The 12,500-nt window shown below is 48.1% G+C and overlaps 2 protein-coding genes and 1 non-coding gene across 5 annotated transcripts in view; all 3 read left to right on the top strand.

Annotated features, from left to right (window-relative positions):
- The window catches only part of sdhc (succinate dehydrogenase complex, subunit C, integral membrane protein), a 5,803-nt gene extending 5,560 nt beyond the window's left edge, over positions 1–243 (top strand). For both annotated transcript variants that reach the window (XM_031562973.1, XM_031562974.1), the window contains one exon: positions 1–243. This exon is cut by the window's left edge and continues 5 nt beyond it. In XM_031562973.1, the coding sequence (XP_031418833.1) occupies positions 1–100 (100 nt within the window). In that variant the 3' untranslated portion in view covers positions 101–243.
- Positions 244–4,094: 3,851 nt separating this feature from the next.
- Positions 4,095–4,168, top strand: trnar-ucu. Its single transcript has one exon. It is a non-coding gene; the product is annotated as a tRNA-Arg (tRNA).
- Positions 4,169–6,391: 2,223 nt separating this feature from the next.
- The window catches only part of cadm3 (cell adhesion molecule 3), a 64,220-nt gene continuing 58,111 nt past the window's right edge, over positions 6,392–12,500 (top strand). For both annotated transcript variants that reach the window (XM_031562959.2, XM_031562958.2), the window contains exons 1-2: positions 6,392–6,641; positions 8,130–8,278. In XM_031562959.2, coding sequence (XP_031418819.1) covers positions 8,164–8,278 — 115 coding nt within the window. In that variant the 5' untranslated portion in view covers positions 6,392–6,641; positions 8,130–8,163. The remainder of the gene's footprint in view (positions 6,642–8,129; positions 8,279–12,500) is intronic.

Genomic DNA, 12,500 nt, shown 5'->3' with positions numbered 1-12,500 from the left:
GGATGTGGGTAAGGGCTTTCAGATCCCTGATGTGTATCGCTCAGGCTACGTGGTGATGGCTCTGTCTGTCCTCACCTCCATCGGCCTGGCCTGCCTGTGAGCCTCCGACCGGGTGGAGGAGGAGGAGGAGGAGGAGGGGAGCCGGGCCTGTTTCAGAGGCCAGCGTTCTGTTTGTTTGTGTTTGTAAAAGCGCTCATGTTCCATAAATGAAAATAAATAAATCTCTATACATCTCTAACTGCTTGAGTGCTGTGTCTCGTGCCTTCCCTGTTTCCATAGCGATGTGTTCTTCTTGAGAGGTGGATGCCAACGTCAATCGTTCTCGCTGTGGCATCCCCACCACCCGACCACTAGACCAGTGTTTGTGTGTGTGTGTGTGTGTGTATGTGTGGTGTGTGTGTGTGTGTGTGTGTGTGTGATGATGTGATCATCCCCACCACCCGACCACTAGACCTGTGTGTGTGTGTGTGTGTGTGTGTGTGTGTGTGTGTGTGTGTGTGTGTGTGTGTGTGTGTGTGTGTGTGTGTGTGTGTGTGTGTGTGTGTTCATCAGAAGGTGTGAAGACCAACCCCAGAAGAGCTGTCACTCTCTGATTAAAGATCCATTATTCAACACTAGGCTTCATCCACCATACACCCTCTCAGTTCTCAGCTCAACTGCTTTACATGATGTCTTATTTTCTGTTTAATGTGGAACTGTGTGTGTGTGTGAGAGAAAGAGTGTGTGAGAGAAAGAGTGTGTGTGAGAGTGCGCTGTCCTCCTTGGCTGTGTGTTGTCTGGCTAGGGCCCTGTCCGGCGTCCGGCGCAGCATCAAGCCGGACGCGTATTTGTCCTCCTTTTTGGAGTTGCACCGGGCCTAAAGAGCCGCGCTCTAGAATATTTTGCTGGAACGCAGTCTAACAAATGATTGGCTTAAAGCAGTGTCAAATAAATATCTTATAGGCTTAGGTTAGGTTCTAACCCTATATCATTGGTTAAAAACGTAAACAAGGCTCCATGTGCTGGCTACGTCATCTCTACGCTGCTGGCTACATTGACAGAAAGTTAACACATAGAAGAAAACATGCCAAAACGTCAGACGTAGTTCAACCCAGAATGGACAAAAGAACATGATTTTATTTCAAAAAGCAGTCGAGACTCCTTTCATGGCTTCTGAACTCTCTGTCGCTGTGATGTTGACATAAGCAGTCAGAGTAAAGCTGCCATTGAAAGACATGCGGGAACAGAGAAGCATAAAAGTAACAGAAGTGCCGCAGGTCAGGGTGCGATTTGTTGGGGGGGAAGGGGGGAAACCCCTCTGGTTTTTACAAAAAAAAATGAAATGTCATGTATTTTATATATTTTAGTTTGCATTAAATGTTCAACTGTTCAAAATGTAACCTAATAGGGCCTACCGTTAACTTGAAAAGAATTAGGCCTATTTATTGATTGTCTGTTTTTTTGACAAATCGCACCCTGCCGCAGGTATCTCTTCACTCAAAACACTTTTTCGAGAAGGTACGTCGCCGATGGATAACAAAATCTCCGCTGCTGAGCTGAGCTGTGTAAGGTTTACCATGCTGTAAAGCACCACCAGTCGTACCGGGGTGTAGACTGCGGCGTGAATGTGGACCGAGAGGTATTTTGTGATTGGCCCATAGCTAAGGGGATGATGTGTGGCCGAACTAAAGCCCAGGCTTTGTGTGCGAATGTCCTAGCGCCCTGCTCTGTACAGGCACATACAGATTACACCCTGCTCAGACGCGTACAAGACGTTCCTTGGAGACAAAAAACTTGGTTGCAGCCAGGAAAAATCAAGTATTGCAAATAGAGAACTATTTGGTGAGTACACTAGTCTGATGTGTTATTTCCCAAACAGACATACTGTACACTATGATAATGTTGTGTCAGTGGCATCCACTTCACATGATGCAGTTTGTTTGCTGTGTATTTAACTGAGCAAATATAGGCTACTAATTTCCTGTAGGAAGCTCTTAAGCCAAATTGATTTATAATGCAGCATTTTGATTTTATGAATGGGCTACATATAATATGAATATTCATTGGGTTTAAAACAATACAGATTTTTGAACGCTGATAACAGTATTGTTGCTATGTTGTTACAGTGCCCTCCACAATTATTGGCACCCCTAGTGAATATGAGCAAAACAGGCTATAAAAAAATATGTGGCACACATGTTTTGGGGAAAAATATTTATTTAATGTCAACAGTTTTTTTTTTCTTTCAATAGTTTTACTTCAATGAAAAGGTAAGATTTTTGTGAATATTTTGAGTGAAAGACCAAGAGGATAAACAGCAAAGACATATTTTTTTATAGCCTGTTTTGCTCATATTCACTAGGGGTGCCAATAATTGTGGAGGGCACTGTATGTGTCCCTTGCAGGAGATGAACAGGCCCAGGGCCAGTGGGGGCTTGGCGACCATGATGACAGGTGCTGCTGTCTCTTGAGCTTCTGCAGAGGGCGAAGGTGGAGTTGGCTTGAATACAGCACCACCAGTCGTCCCGCGGACTGCTGCTGCACACACACACAGATCGTCGTTGTTCGTTTAATTTTTTGTCTTTCACAATTCAGACTGGTATGTCTGCATCCTCCAACCACTTTATAGTAGAGCGAGCGAGGAGAGCGTCTAGCCCATTGGGTGGCTTGAATATTGGGCATTCCTGAAGGAGGTGTGGGATAGTCTTCGGGGGACCACACTCACATAGGTCATTTTCACAAGCGCCAACCATCTTGAGAAAGGGGCGAGTCATTCCCCATCCAGTGCGGAGGTGGTTGAGGCGAGTCCAGGCCTTGCGGCTTAGGTGGTGGCCGCTTGGCTCTGTGGATGGGGACTCGATGAAGGTGTGACATACACAGATGAAGACACTGCACACAAGTCCCCAATAGACCGAATCACTTTAGAAATTCTTTACTTTTTGAGCCGTTAAATGTTAACCAAATTTGTTTACTTTTCTTTATGCTTTGAAAACATTCATTTATCTGTTTATTATTTATTATTTATGTGACCTGTGATTTTAATTTGTACATTTTAAGTCCACAAATGTTATGCTTTGTGGCACTCAGCACTTTTATAAGATTAATCTCAGTGATCAGTTTTTGAACACCACAATGTATTGAATAAATACAAATACTGTAAACAACCACTTTTTTAACTCTTCAAGAATATTTGTTCCTATTCTGTTACACATACATCATGTGTCAATCACACAAAGTTGTATTGTAGAGGGGAGCACGCCAGAGTCCTATGTAATTATTCACAGCCTCACGAAATACCGCATAGTGTCCTCCTTTATGGTGTTATGGATATGGTCACCCTATGTCTGGCTGAGAGGCTTTAGCGACGCGCTACGCTACTCTACGCTTCTGGAGTGCTGCTGTGCACAGGTGTGGAGCAGCCATGGCGCTACGCTGTAGGGTAGGGTAGGGAGTGAAGTGAGACTGTAGGTGTGTGTGTGTGTGTGTGTGTGTGTGTGTGTGTGTGTGTGTGTGTGTGTGTGTGTGTGTGTGTGTGTGTGTACCATCTGGGAGAGCTCAGGCTGGAGCTCAGCTCAATTAAAACCCACATTTGAATCAAAGTGTTGCAATCTGACTCATGACAATAGACACACACACACACACACACACACACACACACACACACACACACACACACACACACACACACAGAGACATGGTTTCATGGTTTCTGGCTCATGGCAATAGACGTGGCTCTAACCCTAGACATGGTTTCATGGTTTCTTCAGTAATTGATAAAAGCATTGCACTGATCATAACAGGTAACCCTTTTGATATATTACGTAGCCTTGCTGCCTATTAACATCCTGGAGGATTAGATGAAGCAATAAATGTGCTATAAAGTAAATTGTTCAGGGCATAAATCACATAGATAATTCAAAGCAGTTTTAGGTTGCACAGTGTTGCAACTGCAGGCGACGCCATTTTGGCTCATACTATATCTTGCTGTTGCTCGCCCCCTAGTGGTTATGTTTGGTACTACCAGCGAAAAGCTGTGTGGTCCTGATGCTGGGAGATGCTGAGAGGATACGAATGAAATCGATGTAAACCCCCTTTTGCGGCAGTGATGTGGCTCAGTCTCTGTGGCGCAATGGAATAGCGCGCTGGACTTCTAATCCAGAGGCTCCGGGTTCGAGTCCCGGCAGAGATGGGACTAGGGAAGATCCGGACGAACGGACCTCCGTTTTGATGTTCCGGACGTGATCACGCTTTATACCAGATAATGAAATACATGTGGTTCCGGCAGCAGTGCCTTAAAACGGAAAGACGAGGTTACCAATATGCATGTAAGATCTGTAAAATGCGTGTCATTCACCGGTGTTATGGAAACACAGATTTAGTCATTTATAGCCTAATTGAATGGCTCTACGCGGGTCATTCATTATTATTATTATTACTATTTACGCTACAAGCCACTAATTCAGCGACCGTGTAGGCTACTGCCTTATTGTTGAAATGGAGGCGACTGGGCGAACCGACGCCTGTGGTGAGCGAACCTGGTCGGATGCTATATGAGAGGTGCCCGTCCCACCGAATGGCATTCCTGAAAATCATACAGACTGCCATATACTCCCCCCACAAACACACACACACACACACACACACACACAAACACACATTCACATAGGCTGTCCTATCGTACACAAAAAAAACGAACGTCTCGGAGGTCACGGGCGCGACTAGCAGCGTGGACACCCTCCACTCTGCAGATAATGACGTCAACGCCTTTCTGAAACGAGGAGACTGGAATACGTGGTGAAATTATAGACTAATTTAGGGAGAAAGGGGCTATACGATGAGCTAAGTTCTCTCGTCTATGGGGATGGTGATATTTCCTTTCCCTGCCTCGCGTATTATCCCTACAGGGAGCGGGAAATAGTTGAGTAACGTCCGGATCTTCTGCCTGCGCTGCTCTCGGCTCGCGGTGATGTAATTGCCGCTTTCTGGGAATACCGGAATACCTGATTCGCGTGCAGTGCCGACTAACAGCCAGCAGGTGTGTTCCTGCCGTTATCATCCTTCCGAGGAACGGAAAAAACTCTTACCACAACCAGTACTTGAGGGGGATTAAAACAAATACAGCAAACACAGCACGTAGCTTCATAGTAGCCAACACACTTTGCAAGATGTATTTTACAATATACTTGCAAAATATTTGCAAGGCTGTGAGTAGATTTTGAAAGCTGTTTGTTTAATTTGTACAGGGTCTTTAGCCATAACATGAACGGACATTACACTATAGGCGCCTAATGTTAATCTGACCTATTAGCCAACCAGCTAATGTCCATCTGCTGGCCGGGGCAGGTGGTGGTGGGAATCAGTGGCTCAATTGTTACTCAGTTACTTTGGCAGATTTGTCACACAATTGGAATCTCGATAAACATCTGGTTTGTGTGGGGGGCTGTGTGGAGAGTTCTTATTCGGGGGGAGTTAAATGACATTGTGCAAAAGTTGCGCAAGAACAGCTGTTTCCAGCTGTGCAGTCCAAGCGCAGAGATCCGAGCACAGATTATACCCACAGTCAGCGCACAGTTAACAAATGAATAGTAATTATAGAAGTGATACATTAAATATGCCCTCCTGAAATATTTGTCATCCTTCCCGAAGAATAAGAAGCGCACACTCCAACTCTTGATACGGCTGGGAGACGCGCGCGCGCGCACAGGGGCGGATGGCGCGTTGCCTGTTCAGCCTCTCGGATTCCTGATCCCCGCCCTGCCCGCCCCTCGCGCTGCGCTCTGTTGCTGTACGGTGACGGAACTGGAGCTGGAACCCTCGCGCCGCCGTCCATGTTTTAACCCCGTGCGTCCCCATACTAAACGGCGCGTAATCCGCGTGCAAGGCTAATCCTTAATCCCCCGGCAAATCGCCACCGCCCCCTCCCTCCCTCCCTCCCTCCCTTCCTCCCTCCCTCGTGGCTCCCGGACACCCTCCATCGTCTCCTGAGACTGGCGCGCGAGGATTCTATTCATGGGCAGACCACACCTAGTGCTGTCAACCGAGAAGCTGGCAATGTCCCCCTCCCCGCTTCCACCATTAACACACACACACAGACAGACACACACACACACACACACACACAGACACATGCGCGCGCGCAGCAGCAACAATAATGTGATTTGGAATCTGAATGATAAAATATTAGACAAATACTTATTATATTATTATTATAATTATTGTTGTTATTGTTATAGATGATGTTATAGCCCATAACATCATCTCTATCTTTCTCTCTATACCTTTCTCTCTCTCTCTCTCTCTCTCGCTCTCTCTCTCTCGGCCAGTTTGCTCTGGTCCTGTTACTGAAATGGTACGGGCCAAATCGTATTAAAATCCCCACCCCTCCCCCTCCCCCTCCCCTCCCCTCCGCCCCACACGCCAACCCCTAACTCCCTCCCTCTTCTCTCATCCCTCCTCCTCCTGTCGTTCAGACAGACTGTTTTTGCTGCAGTGAGCGGTAGCCGTGCCGAAGGGAGGAAAACGGCAAGAAAAACAGGAAGCCAGCGGACAAATAACGCGAGCTATAAAAAGAGGCCGCCATAAGACACATCCTACGGGACCAGCGCGCGAGTTCAAGAGCACCTACCTGACGCAGCGTGCGGACTTTTGAGGAGAATATCTCGGTGTGTATAAACATGACTCGTCCCTCCTCTCTCTCTCTTTCTGTCTGTCTCTCTCGCACTCTAGCACACACACACATATTCTCATACACGCACTCACACATACACGCCACACACACCTACACAGTGGGATAGCCTATTATTGTTGTTGGCGTGCGCGCTTCTGTTGAAGGGAGACACCTGTCAGCGATGTAAATAGGAGAAGGGCTCGTGTCCCGGAATGTGTGTTTCCATCAAGCTCGCGGAGGCTATCCGACCGTTATTCTCTAGCGGGGGGGCTGCACTCGCGGGCACAGATGGGCTTGTTTGAAAGAGCAGTTATTCTCATTGTTATTGGGCTGGACGCTATGTCCCCCACCCCCCCCTCTACCCCCCGCCGCCCTCTGTTCCTATTCAGAGCCCCGACGGCTGCACTACATACTGCCAGGCTCGTGCTGTGCTATCCCGGCATCGGTTACTTCTACCGGAGAAAGACGAGAAAGATGAAAATGAAAGCAGCGTGAGGCGGATGGGAAATGTATGTGTGTGTGTATGTATGCAGGAGGCGGCGCCAGCCATGCACGGGCGGCACCTCGCGCCGACACTGCTTGGGGTAGACGGTTGCAGCAGGTACCAGCACCTTTCCGGTCATTAACGGTAGAGAGCGCAGTGCCGTTGAGGTGGTGATTCGGGCCTGTGTTTAGGTGAGCTGACCTGGCCGGTTCTTCTGCCGTAAGTTAGCCGTAGCCGCTCCTGACACCACAACAATGCAGAGTACACACACACAGATAAGCTGCGTGCATCTCCCCCCCCACGAGCCGCCCGTCCCGCAAAAGAAATGCAGCTCTTCGCCTTGTCTCGTGCGACAGCCGTGACAATGGAAAGAGGGAGGGAGTGGATGAGAGACTCGCGAACTCCCATCAGACTGACTGTAGAGTGTAGCGCGCCAATGACTTAATGAGAGTTGAAGAGAAGACTAGGCTATTTATTCTTTCCCCTCAGAAAAAGAGAGGGCTGTTTATTCCGCGTGACGTGTGAAGCTGCGCGGTGAATTCTCAACGGGCGACAGGTGCACCGTCCTGCGCGTGCGGTCAAATCGGGATATGTGGCTGAGGGAGAAGAGCAGAGCGCTTGAACTCACTAATCATTTCTCTTTTTAAGGCAAAGCTACAGTTTTCTAGCCCGCGTGTTTCGTCTGCTCATTAAAATAAGGTTTTAATCACTTCAGTTGGCCTCTTTTCGAGGTTAAATGGAGGTAGGCGAGATTTTTTCTGAACTGAGGTTCGATCGCTGCGTCACCTCACAGTAACGCACTGACACGAGTCGATCGATGAGATCTCTGAGGGCAGCGCGTGAGTAACGATGCTCAATCTTGTGTGTTCGACCAACCACACACAGCGACCAATCAGAGTGTTTGGCACGTTTTATATGTGTGTGCATAAGTGTGTGTTTGTGTTTTCCTCACTAAAGTGCTGTCGCCCCCCGCCCCCCCCCCCCCCCCCCCCCCCTCAGGTCTCGTGAGGATTTCGGAGATCCGGACAGACGGATGATACAGTCCGCGCTCCTAACCATGGCATTCCCGTCATTCCCGCGCATCGCTGTGAGGATTCTCAGCGCGCTCATGCTTGTCACAGCTGCGGTCCACGGAAATGAGATGTTCGGTAAGAGAGCAACCCCCCCCCCCCTCTCTCTCTCTCAAGCCCCCTGCTTCTTCCCCCTGTCCTCGCCTTTCTCCATGTTTTCAGAATTTTCTGTTATTACAAGAGAATCACGGAGCCGTTAATAAGCTCGTGAGGCACAGGACTCCCCTCCCCCTTGAACTCCAACGGAATTTCTGCTGGGCCCCGTTTGAAGTTCAGCTTGTCACCCTCTCTCCCTCCCTCCCTCTCTCTCTCTCTCTCTCTCCTCTCTCTCTCTCTCTCCCTGTCTCCCTATCCCTCTTTCTCTCTCTATCACACACACACACACACACACACACACACACACACACACACACACACAGCGGACTGTAGTCTCATGGGACTGACCCTTTGGCCCAGGCTCAGTGGGTGAGACTAGGGTAAATCCTGAGATGTGATAGGCCGAGCCTGAGAGCATATTTAGTGTGTGTGTGTGTGTGTGTGTGTGTGTGTGCTGGGGGGGGGGTAAATCCTGATGGGTAAGAGAACCACGCTGCTTTGCTTTGAGTGTGTGTGTAATGTGTATGTGTGTGTGTGTGTAATGTGTGTGTGTGTGTGTAATGTGTGTGTGTGTGTGTGTGTGTGTGTGTGTGTGTGTGACTAGGGATGTAATGTTAAATCAGCCTCAACAACTCACCTACTTCTGGCAGGGAATCTCTGGTGAATGGCAACGGAGAGAGGGGGATAGAGAGTGGAGAAGAGAGAGAGAGAGAGAGGGATAAAGAGCGGAGAAGGGAGAGAGTGGAGAAGAGAGAAAGAGAGAGAGGGATAGAGAGCGCAGAAGAGAGAAAGAGAGAGAGGGATAGAGAGTGGAGAAGAGAGGAAGAGAGAGAGGGATAGAGAGTGGAGAAGAGAGAGAGAGGGATAGAGAGTGGAGAAGAGAGGAAGAGAGAGAGGGATAGAGAGTGGAGAAGAGAGAGAGAGGGGGATAGAGAGAGAGAGATAGAGAGCAGAGAAAAGACAGAGAGAGGGATAGAGAGCGGGGAAGACAGAGAGAGTGGAGAAGAGACAGAGAGAGAGAGAGAGAGGGGGATAGAGAGTGGAGAAGAGACAGAGAGAAAGAGAGAGAGGGGGATAGAGAGTGGAGAGGAGACAGAGAGGGGGATAGAGGGAGAGAGCAGAGGAGAGGAAAGAGAGATAGAGAGCAGATAAAAGACAGAGAGAGGGATAGAGAGCGGGGAAGACAGAGAGAGAGAGAGACAGAGAGAGAGAGAGGGATAAAGAGCGGAGAAGAGACAGAGAGAGTGGAAAAGAGACAGAGGGAGGGAGGGATAGAGAGTGGAGGAGACAGAAAGGGGGGAAGAGAGAGAGAGGGATAGAGAGTGGAGAAGAGATAGAGGGAGAGAGCAGAGGAAAGAGAGATAGACCTCCTCCGTCCCTGCTGTCCTCTAGTGTGATTGTCTGTCTGTAGTGATTGACTGGAGTAGAGGTGGCTTTGGACTGTTCATATGACAGGGTTCTGTTCTGTTCTGTTCTGTTCCTATGACAGGGTTCTGTTCTGTTCCTAAGGCAGGGTTCTGTTCTGTTCTGTTCTGTTCCTATGGCAGGGTTCTGTTCTGTTCTGTTCTGTTCTGTTCCTATGGCCGGGTTCTGTTCTGTTCCTATGACAGGGTTCTGTTCTGTTGCTATGGCCGGGTTCTGTTCTGTTCTGTTCTGTTCTGTTCCTATGGCCGGGTTCTGTTCTGTTCCTATGACAGGGTTCTGTTCTGTTCCTATGGCCGGGTTCTGTTCTGTTCTGTTCTTATGACAGGGTTCTGTTCTGTTCTGTTCCTATGGCCGGGTTCTGTTCTGTTCTGTTCTGTTCTGTTCTGTTCTGTTCTGTTCCTATGACAGGGTTCTGTTCTGTTCTGTTCCTATGGCAGGGTTCTGTTCTGTTCACATGGCAGGGTTCTGTTCTGTTCTGTTCTGTTCCTATGGCCGGGTTCTGTTCTGTTCTGTTCCTATGACAGGGTTCTGTTCTGTTCTGTTCTGTTCTGTTCTGTTCCTATGGCAGGGTTCTGTTCTGTTCACATGGCAGGGTTCTGTTCTGTTCTGTTCTGTTCCTATGGCCGGGTTCTGTTCTGTTCTGTTCCTATGACAGGGTTCTGTTCTGTTCTGTTCTGTTCTGTTCTGTTCTGTTAGTGTGGCTCTGGCTTCATATGACTTATAAACATATGGCCACATAATAATCTGTGTGTGTGCGTGTGTGCGGTCGTTTGCGGTCGTGTGGGTGTGTGTGTATGTGTGCATGTGTGTGTCTGTGTGTGGGGAAGCAGAGACAGAGTGAGAGAAAAGGGAAGCAGAGACAGAGAGAGAGGGGGAAGCAGAGAGAGAGAGAAGGGAAGCAGAGAGAGAGAGAAGGGAAGCAGAGAGAGGGGGGCAGAGAGAGAGAGGGGGGGGAGCAGAGAGAGAGAGAGAGGGGGAAGCAGAGAGAGAGAGAGAGAGAGAGAGAGAGAAGGGAAGCAGAGAGAGAGAGGGGGGGTGGTGAGAGATAAAAGAGAAACAATCAGGGAAAAGGAGGGATGGAGATAGAGTCAGACAGACAGAGAGACAGACAGAGAGACAGACACACAGAGAGACAGACACACAGAGAGACAGACAGACAGAGAGACAGACAGACAGAGACACAGAGAGACACACACACAGAGAGACACACACACAGAGAGACACACACAGAGAGACAGAGAGACAGACAGACACACAGAGAGACAGACAGACAGAGAGACAGACAGACAGAGAGACAGACAGAGAGACAGACAGACACACAGAGAGACAGACAGACAGAGAGAAACAGACACACAGAGAGACAGACAGGGAGACAGACAGACAGAGAGACAGACAGGGAGACAGACAGACAGAGAGACAGACAGAGAGACACACAGAGAGAAACAGACACAGAGAGAGAGACAGACACACAGAGACAGACAGACAGACAGACACACAGAGAGACAGACACACAGAGACAGACAGACAGACAGACACACAGAGAGACAGACAGACAGAGAGAAAGAGAGAGACAGACAGAGACAGATGTACACAGAGATAGACACACAGAGAAACAGACACACACACACACTCACACACTCACACACACCAACGCACACACTCACACACACACTCAAACACACACACACTCACACACACATGCATACACGCATACACACACACACTGACACACACACTGACACACACACACATGCACACACACTAGGGATGGGCATAATTAATCGACGATCGATTAATTGATCATTAAGAATTTCCTCGATGAAATAAATTTTTCATCGATTAAAACTAATGCATGTTCTGTTGCGTAGTGTGCGTGTAATTTATTTATTTTAGGGCTGTCAAAGTTAACGCGTTATTCTATGAGACTATTGTGGCCGAGATTAATGCAATAAAGTATTTGAACGCAGTTAACGCAACTTTGTTTACTTCCGGTGCGCGTTGACCCATGGCACGAAACCGCCGCGTGTCTGCAGTCAGTCAGATAGAAGAGACCGAGACGGTAGTTGAAGATGGAGAGAGCTGAGGGATTGTTGGGCGGAAAGTTTCTGTTTAAGAGGCAAAATGACAGAACAATCGACAAAACTAAAGATGTATGTAGCATTTGTCAAGCTGAATGTAGCTATCACAGAAGCAGCTCGTCTTTAAGTTATCACTTTAATGCAAAGCACCCGACAGAAAGCAGTCCCAGGTTAGATGGTCGCCAACCCACACTCCACGACTTCTCTAGGAAATGAACTAGACCAGTCCGTGAAAAGGTTACCAACGCTGTAGCAGTTTAGCTTGCCGGTGACTGTCGGCCCATCAACATAGTTGAAGACGGTGGGCTGACTGAGGTGATTCGAATTGCTTCAGGGGACAATTCTTACGATTTACCGTCGAGGGGCACCATTGTGTCTCGCATACATTCCTTGTATGACGGCGAGAGAGCACGAAAAATGAGTATGAGTTTATGAGCACCGGCTTCTAGCTGTCGGCTCCGCTGCTTAAGAGTACAGCAGCGCATATTTTCAAGTGTAACCATTGAACGGATCCCGTTTAACTGCCACAAGAGTTGTCCATCTTGTAAGTTTAACTGCCACAAGAGTTGTTCATCTTGTAATAAAGATCTCAATGAGGAAACACGCTGTGTTTTTTCTATTTTCACTGCATTTTAATATAGCTTATAAATAGTGAATTTTAATATAAAAATATGAATGATTAATCGAAAATCAATCGTTAA

The sequence above is a fragment of the Clupea harengus genome, chromosome 25 (assembly GCF_900700415.2).
Source record: "Clupea harengus chromosome 25, Ch_v2.0.2, whole genome shotgun sequence".
Lineage (NCBI taxonomy): Eukaryota > Metazoa > Chordata > Actinopteri > Clupeiformes > Clupeidae > Clupea > Clupea harengus.
This window is presented reverse-complemented; position numbering and strand designations above follow the sequence as displayed.